Below are 18,614 nucleotides of genomic sequence, written 5' to 3'. Positions count from 1 at the left end.
TGGCCACCAGAACGCGGACTTGGAGATGAATTGTCGAGGGAGTCTTTGGAGTTGTATTCTCTGTCTCTGCCAGATCCATCATCTATAGTATGCTATTGATTAATCCGGTAGAATACCGGAAGGTGATTTCCTCGACCTCTTTTGAGGAGATCGCCTTTCATCCCTTTATAGGGGAAGTGAGGGAGGGTTCAGCCCGCAACTTTAATTCGCCCAGTTAATTCGCTCAAGTCGCATGAGGGGAATGACCCAAATCGTGAGATGGAAGTCCCAAAGGTGTCTGTTACCACAATCCCCTTAGCCTGCCTCTCGTTGGGTGGGAGATGCTTTACGCTACGCGCTGGATAGCTTTGCCGGGAATGAGCCTGTATAGCACCCGGTGGCGTCATATTTACCAGAACAAGAAAATGGGTCACAACTCTTGTACTATGAGAGCAAACATGTACTTGTAATATAGACCAAATATGCAGAACTGCATTATTTTTGCGACGCAAGGGATGAGTACATTGGCCATTTCGATGTTCATGTAGTATACCTGAACCTCTTCTAACATAGACTTCAGATATTCATTATATAGAGGATATAAAATATAAAATAAAAACTTCGACTTTTTCCCCCGTTCAATCAACTCCCATTCAAATAAAAAAAAAAGAAGAAGAAAGAAAGAAAAGCCCAAACACCAAAGCTCCGAACGGTGTGTAAAATTTCAGTTCTCCCACCTTGACGACGAGGCCATTTTCGGTGTCCACGAGGAAGAAACAGAGCAAGCGAAGGGATCGACTTATAAAGAACCGCAGAATGGCCTCAAAGCAAAGAATCAGGCAGAAAAAGTGTCTCAAGTGTCAATCCCAACACTATCCCAAGCTTACATTCCTCCTGCTCCATCACTCATCCTCCACCTTCACCTTCTTCGCCTCCCAAGTCGAACCTACCTTCGGAATCGTCACCGAAAGCACCCCATCTCTTAGTCGCGCCCGAGTATTTTCAGGATCCACAGTGGATGGGAAGCTGAATGACCGACGGAAATCCCCCGTTGACCGTTCGGATATCCACCAGGACCCCTCATCCAACTGCGAGGCCCGCTCCGTGTGTCCCTTGATAACGATGGTGTGCGTATCGATGTACTCGATGTCGACGTCGCTCTGCTTCACGCCAGGGAGCTCCCCCTCCAGCTCGTAGGCCTCCTTCGATTCTCGCATGTCGAAGGTCGGCGCGTAGGCCCGAGGGTGAGGGTCAAGGGCATGGCCTGATAGATAGCGATCGTAGTCATCCAGGAGACGTTTTATGGCGGAGGGGCCTCGGTGCATATGGGGCATCAGGGCCATTGATCTGGCTGTCGCGTACCTTGACGAGATGCATGGTTGGACTTGCCGCTTGGTGGTGACGGCGAGGAGGCTGGGGACACGATGTGATAGTGTGTTGAAGTTACTACGATAGGCCATTTTGGAATATGTATATACAGTGCTGGGTAGCTGCCTTGTATAAGGGAGACGAGCACAAAGGTCGGAGTCACCGCACATGGTTGAACGGTTTTTAATCACGCCACCGAGTGGCGCATGCTGGTCAGGGAAGCCCCCTTGGGGTTGGACTCTAGGAGCATCTACTCCCGTCTAGAACGTTTGGCAGTGGCGAGACCATTCGAACTGGCGTTTGGGGTTTTGAGTTCGCAGTGCCTTTGGTTCTGCGGAGAAAGCTCTGAGAGCAACCATTGGCGACAGCGTCAACCCGGATATCCTGATCCCAGGAGCGACTAGGTCTAGCCGGCATCGGTCGGTACTTCCGATGTTCTCCTGCATTGAATGGAAGAAAGCATCTGACTGTACAGAATCATTATAAAAAGAACGGGGGCAGGTAGATCATCCCCCGCAGAGTAAGCAACAGAATAATCATGCAGAGTGTGAAAATTCTATAAGGCCTCGCAACCCACATCAATGGACGGAAGTCATCAGAACCTTCTCCGCGTCTGCCAGAAAAAGCTAGATGAGGAATCCTCCCATGCCGACCGCGACTTGCGTCTCCTGGTTGGCCACACGCGTATCCTCGATGCGCTCTTGTCGGTGCCGATCCCGATCTCAAGACTTGTGGACCAACAGGAAGATCCCTCTTCGATACACCTCAAAGATGAACTCAAGGCTCCACCAGATAGTCTTCCAATAGGCATTCTTGCTACAGAACGGCTAGAGTATGAAGTACTGGTGTCCTCTTACGATTGAACGTTGGCTCCGTTGTAACCCTAATCCACGGTGCTCGCGATCCTGTCCTGTTTCAGTTGTGGAAAAAATTAATTCTACCTCTACCACTTCTTGAGTGATTCGTGAGATCGGCATTTTGGCCGATCTATTATTTGAGACAAATGGACATTAAAAAAAATAGTAATAAAGCTACCGATTGAAAGTATCCTTCCTCTACATCTACTCCAGTCTATGTAAAAGGGGTATAAGGTTATCACCCCAATCCACTTTTTTAGGAGGAAAATAAGGGAAGGAAGGAAGGAAAAAAATATAATAAATTAATATAATATGGTTTACAATCGATCACTAGTGTAACCGACATGAAACGAGGCCAAAACGTAGCCCGAGTTCAAACCATCGACTTCTTATCGATCTCCCACACGCTGCTGGGGTGGAGTCCGAACTGCTGGCTGTCTGTGGATTCGGCTTTGCCGGTATCCTTCTGCTCAACCTTCACGTTATAACTGGTGCTCACATAGACATCGTAGCCGCCATCCTGACTGGACTCATTGATCGCCGTCATGCTGTCTCGCCGGGTACTCTTCTTTGTCCGTGTCGTCATGTTATACGACTCTGATCCTCCTTGGTAGCCGTATGGGTGCCCGCTGGAGCCTTCCTCCACGTAACCCGGTCTCCAGAATCTCTTGGTAAATAGCGGGCGCAAAATGGGGAGGTTGACTGTCGCGACCCCGACAAAGGTCTCGCGGATTCCCCATCGGTTAACGGTGATACTAGACGGTTCGGCAACCAGGGTGAGCGAGGTTCGGATAATCGAGGCGGTGATGACGAAGATGCCGGAACTAAGGAAGACTGCGATGACGAGTTTCCTAGCGATACGCAGAGTAAGTCAGCACTGATTCTCATTCTAGACCCAGCTTTCATGTCAGTGGGTTGTAGACTACCTTGAGAAGGATGTTTTCACTCGCCACAATAGGGGGATTGGAATGAAAAGCCTAGATATGACCTCACGTAAGTACAGGATATACATTCCACGAGCGCGTAGTTTCCTTACAAAGCAAAATCGGTCCTATCCCAAAACTGGTCAGCTTGATTGTATACTTGTGAGGTTAGATGATATCCATACGAGACATTCAAGACGCATGTGACTATAACGTTTTGGATCTTAAGCCCACATTGCTCTGGAAGACAAACGTTAACATAATGCAGACCCCAGAGCGGGTCAATTCCTTACTCGAGGGAGGAGGATACACTCTCCAGTTGTTCGAGATGCTAGGGCCCAGAGGTCAGCACCGAGAGATCTATAGCAGAAAACAGGGTCTTTAAAGGCTCGTACGGAAAGCAGCCAAAAGTCACCGTTAGGAACACGGCAAGATAGGTAATCCCGCATAAGATCGCGAGCCATTTGATGACCCGAGACTGCCATAATCCCAGGGTTAAGCGCTTGCTATTTCACAAACCCGAGACTTCGCGTTAGTCTCCCCAGCCGAAGCAGAGTACGTGAAAGAAGGGCCAGTCCTTACTATAGAAATAGCATCTTGGCTTTCATAACCCAAATGAGGGCGGTATAAGAGTACCAGGCAGCGAGCTCCGCCTTGGAGCCTGCTACTACTGAGGAATATTGTTCCGGAGTGAGTTGATTATGTAGAGCGTGCGGTATTTCTAGATTGGTCCCTAGTACGTCTTTGTGGACTTTTAGCGAAGGATGACACCAACTTTTAAAGGAATGGCGGTTCTTACATGAGAGGTGTACTGTTACACCATCCATTGTTAAGAGTGCTATCGCCTAGCGGATAAATTCAATACTCCTGGACACTGGGAAGGCGAGAGAAGCCCATCTTACCAGAAATGCGAAGTAATCATCGCCCTGAAAGCCTCTGAGACCGACGGTACGAATCCGGACACCCATACGGACGAATATAATCAGAACGCCGAAGCCAAACTCCGCCCATTGTTCAGGGAGAAATGACTTGTCACTGTAAAAGCCAAGATCTGCCATGGCGAACGGCAAAGGCGCAAGACCCTAATGGGGCGTGTGGACGAAAGCAGGCGAAGGTGTGCATTAATTAGCCTAAGATCAGGGATCAAGCAGCTGCAAGCATGATATAAGAGATGCAGTACCGAAAGCGGGCGAACAAAGTTGAGGAGATTGACATCTGGGAATGAGTGGTCCCAAAAATGGAGAAACCTACAGTAACAAAAGTTATAAGGGATGACCATTCCGATCTCCACGGATTTAGAAAGTGGTCTACGATCGAGGAACCTTATTCTCAGCCGGACAAGATCCGCTTCGACTTATCAACTGCCTGTTTGGGAGCTGCAAAGATCCATTGTCGCGGCTGGGACTCCGAGATCCACTCCATAGACACCCGACCCCCAACATCTTTCGATAGGGTTACGCAGGTGCTAGCCGTTAAGGCTCTCGTTATTTCATGGACAGCGCAGCTAGCAAACAACCACAAGCCGTGTTAGGAGATCATTAGCCCCGGTTGCTCCCGAGACCGTGTACCAATTCACATTTCAGGGAGGGAGTTCTGCTCGGAAGGCGATTGATTATCCTAACCAGGGATAAGAGCGCGAGTTAATGGCAATTCTTGAGACCATGCCTGACTGACGGCCGATGCCCAACCACAAGAGAAGCCTCGACTTTTTGCTACTGGGTCGTATACGGGTTCCAGTGGGGAATAACCAGACCAACGGAACGTCGAGACCCCTGATCAGCGGATTTCGTATACACAAATCGACTGGAACGGCCGAAGGATCCATGAATTCCCCACAAGTAATAGCAAACCTCTTATTAATTGGGTCAGCTCAGCTGTAGTTAAAGGCGAAAGTGTAAAACCACCATCATGGCGCCATGTGGGCCGAAGTGTCCATTAACCCAAAGACGCGGGCCAGAACCACAGACTTCATTGGACTTCCAGTTTCAACTAAATCTCTGCCAAGGGAGTTGGACTATGTCTATATCCAGGCCACAGCACGGGACATTTTTCCTTGGGGCGATGCTTAGGGTCCGGGCTAATAGGGAGAGGCACCAGGTACAGCGCAGCCCTTCTTTGCCTGGATCTCTGCTAAATTTATCCTCAGGAATGCTTTCCACAGATATAAACTATCCTGATACTACTAGGTCAAACGGTCGTAGGGTAGAGTTGTGAATAAACTCATGCAACTATCAAGTGTCATTCTCTGGCACTCCCTATGAGTGAAGAGATTTTTTTTTCTTTTTATTTCCCAGGGTTCAACGACAAGAATCGAGAGAATGTGGAGCTGGACCGAGCAAAGACGTCCTAGTCTCCACCACAATACCTAAGGGGAAAAAAAAGGATCTTGAGTGGTGGAGATGACCGAGTATGTAGTTGCAACCCTTCATCCAACCAGATACTCCGACATTAATTAAGCCCTTTTCCGTTGTCTTAGAATTGGACTAGCATAAACCCTACGAAGGTTGTTATGCCATCCTCTCCTGCGTGTGCTTCGTTTACGAACGACACGGTAAAGTTCTTACAAGATGTCGTAATTCCTGAAATCCTTTATGGAGTACCGTCATCTAGTAAGCTTCTTGCTCTGCTGGCCATCGACAGAGGAATGCTGAGTTTGCCTAGTTGTTAAGCTACCGTGTGCATAGGAACCGACACAAATCATGATTTATCCCTTAATATGGTAGTCAATTAGGGTTCTCGTTGTCTCAAACCCCCAACAGCATCTCCGATCGACATTCCTTTTCTCACAGCTCTAGCCGCCAGCTCTTAATGACCTGAATGGAAGAAAAGAGCCTTCCGGTAAACGAGATTTGCATCCTCGAAATTCCACTTTATTCAAGTCTCGCCTGTGGATAGTTGTCGAATCAATAAGGGCCGCGAAGTCTTGAGTTACTCAACCTTCCCCCCTTCGAGACAACCCCGCCAAGGCACTCGATTTCGTGCTCAAGCTTGAACAAACTTTCCAATAGGGCCTGTAAAGGATCGAGAAGAATTCGGCATCTCCCGGCAGCCACCCGCTGTCGATTATGCTCACCCAGAACAATTCCGAGCACCAGTGAGAATGTCACGCGTCCGAGCCCTTTTCCAGACACAGTCAGGCTACGCGCCACTGAACGAGTTTCGAAGGAATCAGCTTAATGCCATTACCAGGGTCTACCTTTAGCTTTGCGAATGGCTCCGCTGGGTACACCGGCCATTGGTTCATACTGCCGGGCAGCAGCAGGATATGCGAGGCACAACGATTGTACCTCTGGAGTTGAGAACAGGGTGGATTAACAAACCTTATCCGCCCTGTTCACCACCTTAGAATCTGACACTCTGTGAGTGCCAACCGCCACATTACTCCCAGACTACCGATTGGAGAAAAGAATGTCGCTCACCAATAGGCTACTATGCAAGAACGATATGTCCCATGGGGAAACGTGTCAGATGACGGCAAATCCATGGAACAGCCGGTTCGGATCCGAACATTTTGCCATCGTGTCGCCCAATTCCGGACCGTCGATTCTGGCATGGCATCTGCCTTCGATTCTTATCCTCGGCCGAGCTTTCATTGCAGTCTATGACAACATACCTGGTGTTAGGGCTGGAGTCGATACAATTCGCCAAATGCGGTAATCGCTGAAGGCATGCTTAGTCAAAACACTCCGGATTGACCGAGGCTTTAGCTGATGTCCATCTTGTTCTGGACCCCTTGACTATTACCACAATAGCATTTGGTTAGATGTATATTTCGTAGACCATCCTTCTACGTGAATGCCACATTCAGGTGTTTGATGTTATTTACCTCGGTTCATGCAATGCTATGTCATGCAATTTCTCCTCTGTCCCGCAACACTCCGTAAAACAGCCCACGTTCGATGAATTGATATGCCGCATAACTAACCCCGAGCCTCTTGGTCAATATTGCATGGTCCAGTTAAATAGGATACCCGATCGGAGACTTCTATCGCTAAGGCAAGGTAAGGTTGCCCAAATAATCGGCCCGAGGAGAGGAAACATCACCACGCAGGACATTGGTCATACTGTGAAGCATATTATCCCTCAAACATGTCTCGTAGGCGAGGCGTTGGAATAAAAGGCTACCTGGACATTCGTAGCTTAGCTCATGTGAACAAGTGAGGACAAGATAAGAATTTCATGATACAGATAAATGTTGAGATCATTGTGGTTGGTTTCCCCTCCGTGGTATATATTGTTGGTGGATCTTGCAGCCCCGACCACCACTAGGGTTACATAACCTTCAACAACAGTATATTTTCCATCTCCTAGCTATCGTCAAACACCCCAATCGTAGTTAGTTATCGGGTTCTTTATACGTAGTAATAGGAGCGAGGGTCGCGACCCAACAAGTTAGCCTTGCCAAGCGGACCGGTGCTCCTCGTTCTGCAGCCAAGAAAGATATAGTGGCCTCCGCTCGATTCTGGATCAACATGGCCGGCACAGATCTCAGCGATATGCGACCCACAGGAAGGATATATGATATTATACTTATATGGCTCTTGAGTCTCTAGTGTCGTCAATGAATTGGAGTCTTCAGATGACTACTTTCTTAATTTTTTTTTTCGATATCCCCATAACGCTGAGGAGATGAGGGTTGTAGGTGTATGTGAAGCCTTCCATGGGAGGAGATCTTTCAAGGAAAGCTGGCTACGATTTGTGACGACCAATCTCGTAATTAGACTTTAAGGAAAAATTATGAACCAGTAGCGTTGCGATCGCACTATTCTAACCTGGCTTTGTAGAACGTGTCTTGGGAGGCAGAGTTCATGTTTACGCCCCCAAATATCCCGGGTCGTGTAAGATTATAGCGTCCAATGCGTGACAAATACTGATTCCCTTACGTTATTAGGTATCCGAACAGGGGGAACAACATGGTGGTCTGCTGCGCCTGGCCTAGTTGCTTTGATGAACATGCGAGAGAGCTACCGATACGTGTCTACGGCTATGCTTGGAGTAAATCTAGGACAGTATGATTCACAACATTTTTCATTCATTAAATCGCCTGCTGCATGCATCATAGCACAACTATGTAAAAGAAGACATGGCCTCGTTAATCATCTATGTAGACCGCCGACCCATTCGCGGAGGCCCAGAATAAGCCCGAGGAGAAAGGTCTGAGAATAAAACAGCATATGAACCTAGTGGGGGGTTAACTATGTCAACCAGGTGTAGTATGAGTATATTGACCAACGCAGCTGTAGCACTTTTTTCGATCAGCAGTATAATCCGGGGTAGATATACACTGGCTGCGGTTTAGTGCTGTTTCCGCAACTCCTTGCGGAACGACTCTTCTTGCCTGACCACTCCCATCGGAAGCGCTCGGCCAACGCCGAACAGCACGAACGGTGCCCACTTCCACCGGAACGGGTTGACCAGAATCACAAACACAAACCAGTAGATCAGCTCGGAGTAGGTGAAGAAGTCAAAGGCGTTGGTCGGGGAATGCTGCTTGACAAAGCGGGTGAAGTCAATCCAGGTCTTCATGCGACCCTCGGTCGGTTGCGTCAAAGGGTCCGTCAAGAACATGAGCAAAAAGCGCGTGTAGATGCCAATGTGCATATTTCCCACCGTTCCGATAGCGTCCACATACGTGCTGTTGTTGGCACAAATCTCCGGATATTTCGGCGGAAACACTTGCAGGTACCAGCTGGGAGGGCTATACGGCTCCTCGAACGCATCGTCGGGCAAGAAAGATAGCGATGGGCGTTTGAAGCCCGTTGCCTCAATGATGACATCGCCCGTGACGACCGACTCATGCCCCGGTCCGCCCTTGGGCACTTTCCGTGCGCGGTGGTTGAACAGGATGCCGTTCTCCTTCACGGATACAATATCGCCGCGCAGCCACCGAGCCTTACCCTCCCGGATTTTATTGAAGAGTTCTGAGTTCGCCATTGGGGTTGTGGTAAAGAGCCCACTCGAAGGTGCAATATCCTCCAAATCACGATAGAAGAACTTATGCAGGAGCCATTCCGGGATCCAGGAAAATGAAGTCTCCATTCCGAAGATGTTTAAAGCTAACAAGGACTGGACCAAGATGTTGCGTGGGATAATCCACTTATCGGAGCGCGACAGCACATCGATTTCCGCCGCCCCCGACTGGACTGCAAACTCTAGAGCTTCAATGGCGCTGGCGCCGCCACCAATGATGAGGACCTTTTTCCCTTCCACATCCTTACCGTCCAATTCGGACGAATGGAAGATATTGCCCTTGAAGCGCTCCTGATCGGGCAGCGGCGGCATTTTCGGATCGCCACAGACACCTACCGAGGCCACCACGCCGTCAAAGCGACCGTACTTGTCTTCGTCATCGTTGATGATCCATTTGCCATCTTCGGCTCGCTTGACGGAGGTAACGGGTGTGTCGAATACCGTGCTCTTCTGTAGGCCGTAGCGCTTCCACACATCCACGATCTGGTCGCGAATCTCTCCTTGAGTCGGATACGCGGTATCATACTTGACCGATGGGTGGAATCGGTACATGATACTGTGGATCTGCAATGAGGAAGTGGAGTTTACCCTCTGTTCCGGAGTTCTGTTAGCGTCTGCCTTGCGATAATAAAGGAAAGAAATCATACACTCCAAATTCCTCCCAGTCCTTTCTCCTTGGAACGCGACTCAAAGAGCTGCACATCAAAGCCATGGCCAACACAGTGAGCGGCAGCCGACACTCCCGTTAACCCAGCTCCAACGACAGCCACTCGCTTTTTCGGTAGGCCATTGACAAGAGATGCGGGAGGTGGAGGGGCTGGAGCAAAGAACCAGTTTATAATGGCCTGAAACAATAGATAGAAGATAGTAAAGGTGCCCACAAAAGGGTGTTTGATGAACTCCACCAGAGAGGAGGAAGAGGACCTCGATTGAGCCATGGCGGCTTTTTGAGAGATCAGTAGAGGAAGACAATCAATCCAGGTAAGAGATTTGGTACAATCTTGTGCCGGTCTACTGTCAATTGATCTTGGTTGTGAGCAACAGAAAGTAAGGAAATCGACGGCCTTTTTCAATAGCAGCAAACAAGTTGATAGCCATGACGTAGTGAGTGGATCACTGATCGGGATAATGTGAATTCATGTGAAATGCTAGGCATGGTTTCATCATTCCTGTTCCTTTTCTTTCTATTTCCCACCCCATTGCGTGACATCTCTGACGCCATCGTTGGGTCTCTCACTAAAAAGGTTCACTTGCATGTCTGTCAACAAAGAGGATCAGGCATCATCCCTTTTCAGGTTCTATCTTATCTTATCATTCAACAGTCAAGTCACCTGAAGGCAACGTGATGTGGTCCGGATTGGGGTCCAGGGCGGTCAACGGCAAAGCAAACAGAAGCAAACAATTGGAACTTCTTACGATTCACTTCAATGAATTGTGTTGCTTCAACAGCCAGACCGTTATTGTCGCCTACTCAGCCATTGAGACATCACATTTTACACATCATGACCAGCTGTCGCTGAAACATCTCGCATTTACACGTCGTGCGACCGACTCCCATGACGATCTCCTTTTTCCGACCGTCTCCTATTCCCTGACGCCGCACCATCTTCCTCGAACTCCTACTACAATGGCTATGCAAGGTACTCCAGTCCTCGACAGGTTCCTGTCTGGGCTCGCGGAGCTCGTTAGGAACCGCGACGGCGCTCAACTCCAAGACTTTCTGCAGATCGAACCTCCTTTGTCTGAAATATACCAACAGATGGTGGATGAGCTACGCCAACGATATCCCAATGGATCGCAGAAAGAAGTCGATCTCCTACGGCGTTGCGAAGCGCTCGTCCCGCGCTCCAAGGGTGGCAGCTCATGGACAGCTTTTCCGACCTTCATGAAACTCTACTTTACCTTCCTCCGCGATGTGAACGTCGATAATCTGCTCGAAACCTACAACCTGCTCAAAGGGCTGGTGAAGTAAGTCCCTCTGGATGTTTCCTTCACTTCCCGATGGCCGTTATGTTATACACGGTGGAACATTGCGTTCCGACTCTGTCGTCCTCATCGGTTACTGACTGCTTCCGTCCACAGCCAGTGTGTCCTTGCACTTGGTGATAGTCAGTATGGGGTCATCGTTCTGCCGACCGTCCTTTACCTGTCCAAAGTTCTCGCGAAACTGGCCATGGGTCTCGACCGGCGCCCGGAGTTGATCGCACATCTGCTAAGAATGGAGGGTCGCCCCGACCAGGATGAGAGCATCGAGAAAGTAACACTGGTCGAGAAATCCGCCAACGTGGTCCGTGAGGCGTTCATCAAGTGTCTCACAGATCGTAGCGGTACCCCGGGGGTCCATGGCAAACCCGAAGGCAAGCGAATTGGTATCTATCTCATGGCCAACCTCTGCCTGAAATTGCTCTTTCAGGTACGAAGCGAGATCATGCATCCTAGGCATTCTCCACGGCCTCAACCAAGGCTAACATCTCGCTTCAGTGCGGTAAACTCAGAAATGCGGAACAGATGTTTGCCAGTATCAGCGCCCAGTCTCCACCACTAAAGTACTTCCCTGCCTCCCAGAGAGTCACATACCTTTACTACCTTGGACGATATCTATTTTCTAACAATCTCTTTTACCCCGCCCAAATCGCCCTTCAGTCCGCATACGACCAATGCCACCACCAGGCTCTCAGCCAGAAGCGAGTCATTCTGACCTACCTAATTCCGTGCAATATGATCATGGGGCGTTTTCCCTCGTTGGAGCTACTCCAACGGCCCGAATCTGAGGGACTGGCCGATAAATTCATTCCGATCTGTCGGCTGATCGTTCGCGGCGATTACGTTGCCTTTCGAGAGCATCTTGCGTTGGACTCTTCGACCACAGAATGGTTTGCGCAGAAGGGCATTCTACTTGCTCTACGCAATCGGTGCGAAATCCTCGTGTGGCGGGCGTTTGCGCGCAAAGTGTTCATCCATGGGGGGTTTCACGGCGAGCCTCAAGGATCCGCCCAACGCGGACCACCTCCGTTCCTATACCTCCATAAACTAGAAACAGCAGTGCGGTGGCTCCAAGCGCAACATGCGCAGTCCTTGCATAGCGGTCTCAGCTTTACCCCGTCGGGCCGCAGCCTCGACGCAAAAGCCGGCCACAACGATCTCGGATCGCAGTTGGTCTATAAACTACCGGACCACGATTTCGCTGGACTGAACGAGGTCGAAGGCGGGGTTTCCAAACCTGACCCGAACGTAGTGTCGCAGTACGAAGACTTCCTTATGCCGGACGGATTTTTCGACGTCATGGGGCAATGGCAGCCCAACCAGCCGGGAACCTTGATCGACGGACAACCCGACGTGGACTACCGCCAGTATGAACTCGACCCATGTGCCCATCGAGTTGAGTTAGATTCGGCATCTAACCAAGGAAAGCCAACGGCCATGATGCGAGAGCTCGAGTCGATCCTGGCGTCTCTGCTTACCCAGGGCCTGATGCGCGGTTACTTAACACACACGAATCCTCGATTCGCCATTCCTGGCGCACGTCTGCGGGGCGCCTTGCCCACAGGCTTTCCGAACGTCTGGCAGACGATCTCCGCCCGGGAATCTGAGGACGACCGTGTCCCTGGTTGGGTCCAACCTCCGTCGCCCGTGGCGGGCGGCGGCCTTGCCGCAGCTGGCGGAGGTCGCGTGGTGAATCTCGCGGGTGCACGACCAGTCGGCGCGCAGTGATCTTATGAAATTCCACACCGCCAATCGCGTGGCTTGCTTTGTATTGCTCTTTAAGAGAGCGGGAATTTGTGATATACGATGATACCATTTGGCGTTTTTAAACTTTCCCGTCTTCAATTTGACTCTAGCGACGAAATAGAATTCTTTGTAAAAATAACTTAGACGAAGCCGGCAAAACTGACCGCACACGGTGAGTTCTAGCGATTAGTCTTTTTTACTCTTGATTAAGTAGTACTCTCCGCCTCTCCAAGCCCTATATACTCCATACAAGCCACAGACCGGCCACGTCTCCCACACCATCCGCTTCGCCCAACTCACCCATCCCTCCGACCCATGATCTATAGCACTCAAATTGACCCGCACTTTCTGATACAAATCCGGCAAATACGTCGCCCGATACTTCTCGCGCAGTGCATCGTACCGTTTCCGATCGTAGATGGACCAAAACTCCTCCTCCGTGTAGTATGCATGAGCATAGAGCCATTTCTTGCCGCCCAAATCCCGTACCTTGCCCTCCAACCGACGATTCTGCGCCACGAATGCCGTGGGATCCTTCGCAAAAGGAGACGGTGCCCACAATCCGAAATTCATCAAGCACTCGCTATCATCATCAGGGTCGACCTCCTTCTGCGACTGGTGCGGTCCGGCCTCGGCGACCCGCGCCATCAGACCCTGCGAATGGTGCAAGGGACACAACCAGATCGGGTACGCGCCAAAGGTCTCCTTGTTGTCCAACCAGGTCAGGAATTCCCCCGTCGCTTTGTAGGGCACCGCCACGTCTTGGATGATGTGTCGTTGTGAGAGCCCGCTCTCGTGCAACGCGTGGTACATCACCCGCGTATGCATGAAGGTATCTAGGATGTAGCGCGTGATGCGATTGAAGGGTGTGACGAAGTAGTGGAAGGCGTACGCGCCTGTCCAGAATGCACCGCGGTCGTAGCGGAACAGGTAATCTTGGATTGGGATATATTCAGTGACAGAAACGGGAGGATCGGCGTTGGGACGGTGGATCTTCCGGGTTTTGCGCTGCGCGTGGATGTAGAACCAGGGGTCGTGGGCGCGGGTGAAGCGCTGGATGTAGGATTGTGCGGGGGCTTCGTCGGCGAGGTGGCCGGCACAGACGACGATGTGGTCCGGCGCGTAGACAATGCCGTCTAGGTATTCAGTTTTGGGGGATGCTGTGGTTTCTCGGAAGATCTGCATGGCTTGGGTCATGCTGGAGGTTGAATGGTAGGTTAGCTCGACGTAAGGCTTTGCTTCTCGGCATTGGATCTCGAGCATAGTCACTACGCCTAATGTGCCGAAGGATGAGGCCACGGCCCAGAAGAGTTCTTTTTCGTCCGCGGCTTGTTGCGATGCTGTGCGGATGTCGCCATTGGCTAGGATTACCTCCACTCGGTTCACGGTTGAATCGAAGAATCCGTGGCGAAAGGAGCTACTTTCGCCTGACGTTCCGGAGAAGCCGCCGCCTGCAGTGATTCCGGGGAATTCCATCACGACGAGTGGGATGAGTCCGTGGGATAGTGTGGCCTTGACGAGTTCGTCCATGGGAACATTGGGTTCGACCAGGATCGTCTTGTTGTCTGTGTTAACGTCCAAGACATTGGTGAGATGCGCGGTGCTGATGGTGTTGGCGGCGCTATGCTGTGATTGCCTTGTGCTGTTGGTCGAGCCATGGTAGATGCGGAAGGGTTGTTGGCGTTGGTGGAATCGATGGACTTGGGCGGCGATGGAGGCTACAGCTATATTATGAGCCTCCATGACTATGCATGAGGGTAATTGTGAGGCAAAAACTGGGGGATAGAGAAAGAGAGAGTGTGCGAGTGAGTGAGAGAAAGAGAAGTTGTGCCAACCAAAATTACCACTAAAGCTCCGCAGCGGTATCAGCCACTACCCTACTCCATTTAGATTAGTGCCTTGATCCATGTTCTAGTCCACGATTAAGCTATATCGTCATGATATCGCATCATTCAATGATCATTTCTAGGCCTATAAATGTTGCTCATTTTTCACTAACCAGAAGTCAGACCTCTTCGTTTCATGACTGCATGCCTGAAGAATTCAGCGGTTAATACGGAATCCCGCATTCCCGCTAAGTTGCAGTTGGTGGAATGCGGGTGTGTTCGGAGTTATGTAATGTCACCCGGAGATTAGATTAGATAAGATTCCTGTCTACAGTATCTTCTACTTGAGCATCCCAGTACACGAGCTTGTATAGACGGAACGTCTTTGGCATTTCATAGACCGCGATCTATTCTTGAGCGACCCCTTCAGATCATTATCTACAGCGACAATAGACGTCAGCGACTTTATTAGTACTGAAGGGCTGTGCTTAGACGTGTACCTTGATCTTGTTGTTTCGAAGCGCCTCATCACAAACGATGAACGCAACTTTCTTAGCAGGGCATTCCTCATAATGCCTCCATTGAGATATTGGTACAATGCACGTCGGCTCTACACCCCATTTTTAAGAGAGCGAGGAAATACCAGCAAAGCCGTCCCGACAGAGAAGTCTATCTCGGGGAGGACTGTCTGGACAGCAATATCGGGTAGTCCTAGTCCGATGCCCGCACCCGCTCCGAAGACAACTTGAAAACCAATCTTAGCATACGTTAGCCAGCGAGCTCTGCTGCTTGCTTATTGACAGTCACATGCCACATTGAGGGGGGTAATATCTATCCTGAATGGAGGATACCGGCACCGACCGCCAGGATCCTTGATCCTGCGAACATGAATGGGGTGTAATATCCAACGGCGGTCACGACCAGTCCACCCGCAATTGCGAATACCACTGTACTCATTATCACACGTTAAGATCATCCAGTTGGCGTGCCATTGCAATAGTAATGCTGGGGCCAAGCTTACCAACGCTCAAGACTGTGAGAAGATTGTGGATGCCCGACTGAGCTGGGGAGTCACCCTTGGTTGCTTAGAACATGCTTTCATAGTTAACATAGGAGTGTACACTCAGGGTGCTATCATGGTCGAAACCTACCAGATAGGCAAATAGTAAGTCAACAAGACAAATGACGCATTCCCGAGGAAGATATGAAAAGTTGAGCACGCAACGGTGTGCTGTCGTAGGCTGTGAAATGGTGCGCTGACAAGGACTCCTATTAATGCCAGCCTCTTTGGTAAGTGGGCGGACTTAGCAATGATGATCAATACTCCCGAGACGATACCAGCGCCTCCAATGTCGGTGGTGGCTCGCCCAACCATGAGGGTGACAGGGTTGGGGCCAGCACCACACATGGCAGAGCCAACCTCGTAGACCAATACAGCACCGCACCCATAAAGCCTGCTTGAGGGATAGCAAGGTGTAGAGCTTGCCAAAGAAGAGTTGAAAGCTGCAGGTTGTGAGAAGTTATGCACTACCGTACCATCCGATTTCCACGATGCTGTGGAACTGCGATATGAAGGTCAGAATAGCTGTTGCGATAATTGTTTGATTCTATTTTGGCCGCTCATTAGCTATCGCGTATGTGTCTTTAAGGGCTGCTCAGGATGGAAGGAAAGGGCGGGGGAACCAGGGCGACTAAAGGACTGTCAAGCAGAGGACCACAAAGATTCTAGAAGGATACGCTGGGCCCTTCAAACTTCGACCCTCATTCAAATTGAACGACACTTTCTCTGCAAGTGCCCTGTCCGTTGTCCTGGTGCGACGTCTCCAACCCTGGCCCTTCAAGTTACCCACATTCTATCGTGGAGGTGTACGTACTTCTAAGTGATGTTGAAGAAGGTAAAGAACGTGGATGAGATCAAGAATAGAACTGAAAATTGGATTTGAAACATAGCATAGGTCAACTATCCAGCAGGAATAGAACGGCAGGATGGATATATCTAGTAGTATACGGTTCCTATATCAGATGCTCGAAATGCCCTAAAACGAAAGAACGGAGTGAAAGGGAATACTACCCCCCGCGAGTCACCAGCAAAAGATTGCTGGGCTCCCACCTATTTCTTTCCGCACTGTGTGCCTCGACAGGCCACACTATCCTTTATATTTTCAATGAGATAGCGAGACCCGATAACTTCAAACTTACACGGGAAGACAATTTCCTTTAGCCGAGCGATTCACAAGATATAACCCGTGACGATGGCGATGTTCTGAATATATCTTGTAGCTTATCATGAAACTCATCTTGCATTAGACTTTCCTGGCTGCGAGAAGCGCTTAATAAATAGCTTCAAGCGTACTCTAAGCTCTCTCATATTATTGACTCCAATGGGATTGACAATGCTACATCTAAACCACCCGTCTGTAGGTGAACACCAGATAAATTATAAAGGAGGCTTTCAAGTTATATAGGAAATATTGACATGCATTCTGTTATGCGATTCTCTCCCTTCAATTTCCTCCTCTATACAGTGGTCGGCAGTGACTGCCTCACATACCTCAGACCCAAATAATGGTTTCACCCAGTACGTCCTTTAAAGTAGCTTCAGGGGCTGGGAATAATCATTGTAAGCCCTGAATCTAGGACAATGTGCAGAACTGGTTCCACATATCACTATTCCCTTGCACAGAATTTTGCAGGCTGCTCCGTGTTCCTTCTGCAGGTGTCAAAACGTGTAAGACTAACTTTCAAAGAAGAAACGGGCATCCTTTCAACAGTTTTCAAGCGCGTCCTTTGATAGCACACGTTTTTTGGGCCCCTAATCTGGTAATACCTCAATCGCTGTAGATGATGCAGGTCTGTAAAGTGAGAAAGGAAAAGATAAAGTTCACTTCAGCATGCCTCTCTTGCAATGAAAAGGGATCGAGATCTAAATCTGGCCGTTCTTCTTCTTCTTCGCCGTCTGGGCAGTACCGAGGTGGCTCGAATATCTCCCAAAATGTGTCTTGTGCATAAGTCTTAACCGCCTCTTCCTTTTCCGTGCGTGATTCTTTGGCTGGTGTGCTTGCCGGAGACAAATTAATTGCAGTTTCCACTTGATGGACCGTGAAATTATACACAATCTCAAGATCCTTCTCATCCACAGTATCATAAGTTTTGCTAGAGTGTAGCGTGCCGTCTGAGGTCAAAAGCTGGAAAGTATAGCGTTGGCCATCAGTGCTAAAGCCTTGTACAGACGGGACGGATTTGTTGGTTTTTTCCCTTTCATGGTAGCAGATTGCCAAATACGCAGTCAGTCAACTGCAGCTCAGCATTCCCAAGGGTTTCTTTCTTCTGAGCCTCGACACAAACCAAGACGGAGTCTGAAAACCCACGACCAGTGTGCCCCGCTGCCCAGTCAGCGCGACCAGTGAACACATAGGGAACACCAGAGACCGGGAGATTGATCTCAGCTCGCAAATCATATTCGTGAAACATGTTCGGATCTCGTCGAGGGGCCTCAGCATCAGTATCACGTCTCATCGGTGTCATGGAGGCAGGATGTTCTTTCTTGGGAGCGCCTCTAGTGGATGACCGCAAAGGGACGTTTGCATTACGTCGTGCCTGAACCCATGCAGGTATCATGACAAGCTCTGCTCGCAATCTGCAGTACTGTTCGTTGTTCCAGTCGTATCCAGCGTCTTGTAAGACTCTAAAATTTTTCAATATTTCATCGGGGATGGAATGGGGTGAAGTGTCATCTTTGAGACGAAGAGGTAGCGCAGCCTCTCCAAGGTTGAATATATTCAGGATTTCATCTTGGCCAGCTTCACCAGCGACTCGGTTAGAAGGTGCAGCAAAGACAAACCACCATCACGGTGGCTTCATGAATTCAACCTGCGCCTCCAAGCTCAGCTCCCATGCTTAGCCGCTTGCCTGAATAGTTTTGTGGCTTCCACTCTGACTCTGCATGCATTCGCGGCGCTCTT

The 18,614-nt window shown here is 49.7% G+C and overlaps 8 protein-coding genes across 8 annotated transcripts; 2 read left to right on the top strand and 6 right to left on the bottom strand.

The window, feature by feature from the left end:
• Positions 1-227: 227 nt before the first annotated feature.
• BDW43DRAFT_274034 (Hsp20/alpha crystallin family protein) lies at positions 228-1,504 on the bottom strand. Its single transcript, XM_032041692.1, has one exon. It carries the CDS (start codon positions 1,437-1,439, stop codon positions 882-884), a length of 558 nt encoding a protein of 185 aa, XP_031901222.1. The 5' UTR covers positions 1,440-1,504; the 3' UTR covers positions 228-881.
• A 1-nt stretch (position 1,505) lies between these two features.
• BDW43DRAFT_274033 (uncharacterized protein) lies at positions 1,506-2,498 on the top strand. The gene has a single exon (XM_032041691.1). It carries the CDS (start codon positions 1,929-1,931, stop codon positions 2,208-2,210), a length of 282 nt encoding a protein of 93 aa, XP_031901221.1. The 5' UTR covers positions 1,506-1,928; the 3' UTR covers positions 2,211-2,498.
• A 15-nt stretch (positions 2,499-2,513) lies between these two features.
• On the bottom strand, positions 2,514-4,909 carry BDW43DRAFT_274032 (uncharacterized protein). The gene is made up of 9 exons (XM_032041690.1): positions 4,030-4,909; positions 3,927-3,972; positions 3,710-3,869; positions 3,523-3,633; positions 3,421-3,458; positions 3,313-3,367; positions 3,241-3,255; positions 3,131-3,181; positions 2,514-3,055 (listed from the first exon to the last, which is right to left on the bottom strand). The coding sequence occupies exons 1-9, from the start codon at positions 4,183-4,185 to the stop codon at positions 2,578-2,580; spliced, it is 1,110 nt and encodes a 369-aa protein (XP_031901220.1). The 5' UTR covers positions 4,186-4,909; the 3' UTR covers positions 2,514-2,577.
• Positions 4,910-5,756: 847 nt separating this feature from the next.
• BDW43DRAFT_274030 (uncharacterized protein) lies at positions 5,757-6,477 on the bottom strand. The gene is made up of 2 exons (XM_032041689.1): positions 6,324-6,477; positions 5,757-6,245 (listed from the first exon to the last, which is right to left on the bottom strand). Exons 1-2 carry the CDS (start codon positions 6,361-6,363, stop codon positions 6,031-6,033), a joined length of 255 nt encoding a protein of 84 aa, XP_031901219.1. The 5' UTR covers positions 6,364-6,477; the 3' UTR covers positions 5,757-6,030.
• A 1,660-nt stretch (positions 6,478-8,137) lies between these two features.
• BDW43DRAFT_318937 (flavin-containing monooxygenase) lies at positions 8,138-10,663 on the bottom strand. Its single transcript, XM_032048790.1, has 2 exons — positions 9,745-10,663; positions 8,138-9,688 (listed from the first exon to the last, which is right to left on the bottom strand). Exons 1-2 carry the CDS (start codon positions 10,033-10,035, stop codon positions 8,423-8,425), a joined length of 1,557 nt encoding a protein of 518 aa, XP_031901218.1. The 5' UTR covers positions 10,036-10,663; the 3' UTR covers positions 8,138-8,422.
• Positions 10,664-10,724: 61 nt separating this feature from the next.
• On the top strand, positions 10,725-12,808 carry BDW43DRAFT_299732 (uncharacterized protein; the record flags this gene model as incomplete). The annotated part of the gene is made up of 3 exons (XM_032044770.1): positions 10,725-11,065; positions 11,207-11,510; positions 11,579-12,808. 3 exons carry the CDS (start codon positions 10,725-10,727, stop codon positions 12,806-12,808), a joined length of 1,875 nt encoding a protein of 624 aa, XP_031901217.1.
• A 102-nt stretch (positions 12,809-12,910) lies between these two features.
• Positions 12,911-14,615, bottom strand: BDW43DRAFT_60961 (FAD-binding oxidoreductase). Its single transcript, XM_032050297.1, has one exon. It carries the CDS (start codon positions 14,567-14,569, stop codon positions 13,013-13,015), a length of 1,557 nt encoding a protein of 518 aa, XP_031901216.1. The 5' UTR covers positions 14,570-14,615; the 3' UTR covers positions 12,911-13,012.
• Positions 14,616-17,480: 2,865 nt separating this feature from the next.
• BDW43DRAFT_310394 (uncharacterized protein) lies at positions 17,481-18,547 on the bottom strand (the record flags this gene model as incomplete). The annotated part of the gene is made up of 3 exons (XM_032046930.1): positions 17,481-17,837; positions 17,935-18,452; positions 18,523-18,547. The coding sequence occupies 3 exons, from the start codon at positions 18,545-18,547 to the stop codon at positions 17,481-17,483; spliced, it is 900 nt and encodes a 299-aa protein (XP_031901215.1).
• Positions 18,548-18,614: the final 67 nt, after the last annotated feature.

Source organism: Aspergillus alliaceus (assembly GCF_009176365.1).
Source record: "Aspergillus alliaceus strain CBS 536.65 unplaced genomic scaffold BDW43scaffold_17, whole genome shotgun sequence".
In the NCBI taxonomy this organism is placed as follows: Eukaryota; Fungi; Ascomycota; class Eurotiomycetes; order Eurotiales; family Aspergillaceae; genus Aspergillus; species Aspergillus alliaceus.
This window is presented reverse-complemented; position numbering and strand designations above follow the sequence as displayed.

What these genes read in the sequence shown, in the direction of transcription:
- BDW43DRAFT_274034 (XM_032041692.1), bottom strand. Translation starts at nt 1,439, where the DNA reads ATGGCCTATCGTAGTAACTTCAACACACTATCACATCGTGTCCCCAGC.
- BDW43DRAFT_274033 (XM_032041691.1), top strand. Translation starts at nt 1,929, where the DNA reads ATGGACGGAAGTCATCAGAACCTTCTCCGCGTCTGCCAGAAAAAGCTA.
- BDW43DRAFT_274032 (XM_032041690.1), bottom strand. Translation starts at nt 4,185, where the DNA reads ATGGCAGATCTTGGCTTTTACAGTGACAAGTCATTTCTCCCTGAACAA. An exon ending in TGTAACAGTACACCTCTCAT is followed by an intron (nt 3,870 to 3,926) that starts GTAAGAACCGCC and finishes AAGTCCACAAAG; the next exon opens with ACGTACTAGGGACCAATCTA. An exon ending in GTGAAAACATCCTTCTCAAG is followed by an intron (nt 3,056 to 3,130) that starts GTAGTCTACAAC and finishes GCGTATCGCTAG; the next exon opens with GAAACTCGTCATCGCAGTCT.
- BDW43DRAFT_274030 (XM_032041689.1), bottom strand. Translation starts at nt 6,363, where the DNA reads ATGGCCGGTGTACCCAGCGGAGCCATTCGCAAAGCTAAAG. An exon ending in AGCCATTCGCAAAGCTAAAG is followed by an intron (nt 6,246 to 6,323) that starts GTAGACCCTGGT and finishes TGTCTGGAAAAG; the next exon opens with GGCTCGGACGCGTGACATTC.
- BDW43DRAFT_318937 (XM_032048790.1), bottom strand. Translation starts at nt 10,035, where the DNA reads ATGGCTCAATCGAGGTCCTCTTCCTCCTCTCTGGTGGAGTTCATCAAA. An exon ending in GACTGGGAGGAATTTGGAGT is followed by an intron (nt 9,689 to 9,744) that starts GTATGATTTCTT and finishes ACTCCGGAACAG; the next exon opens with AGGGTAAACTCCACTTCCTC.
- BDW43DRAFT_60961 (XM_032050297.1), bottom strand. Translation starts at nt 14,569, where the DNA reads ATGGAGGCTCATAATATAGCTGTAGCCTCCATCGCCGCCCAAGTCCAT.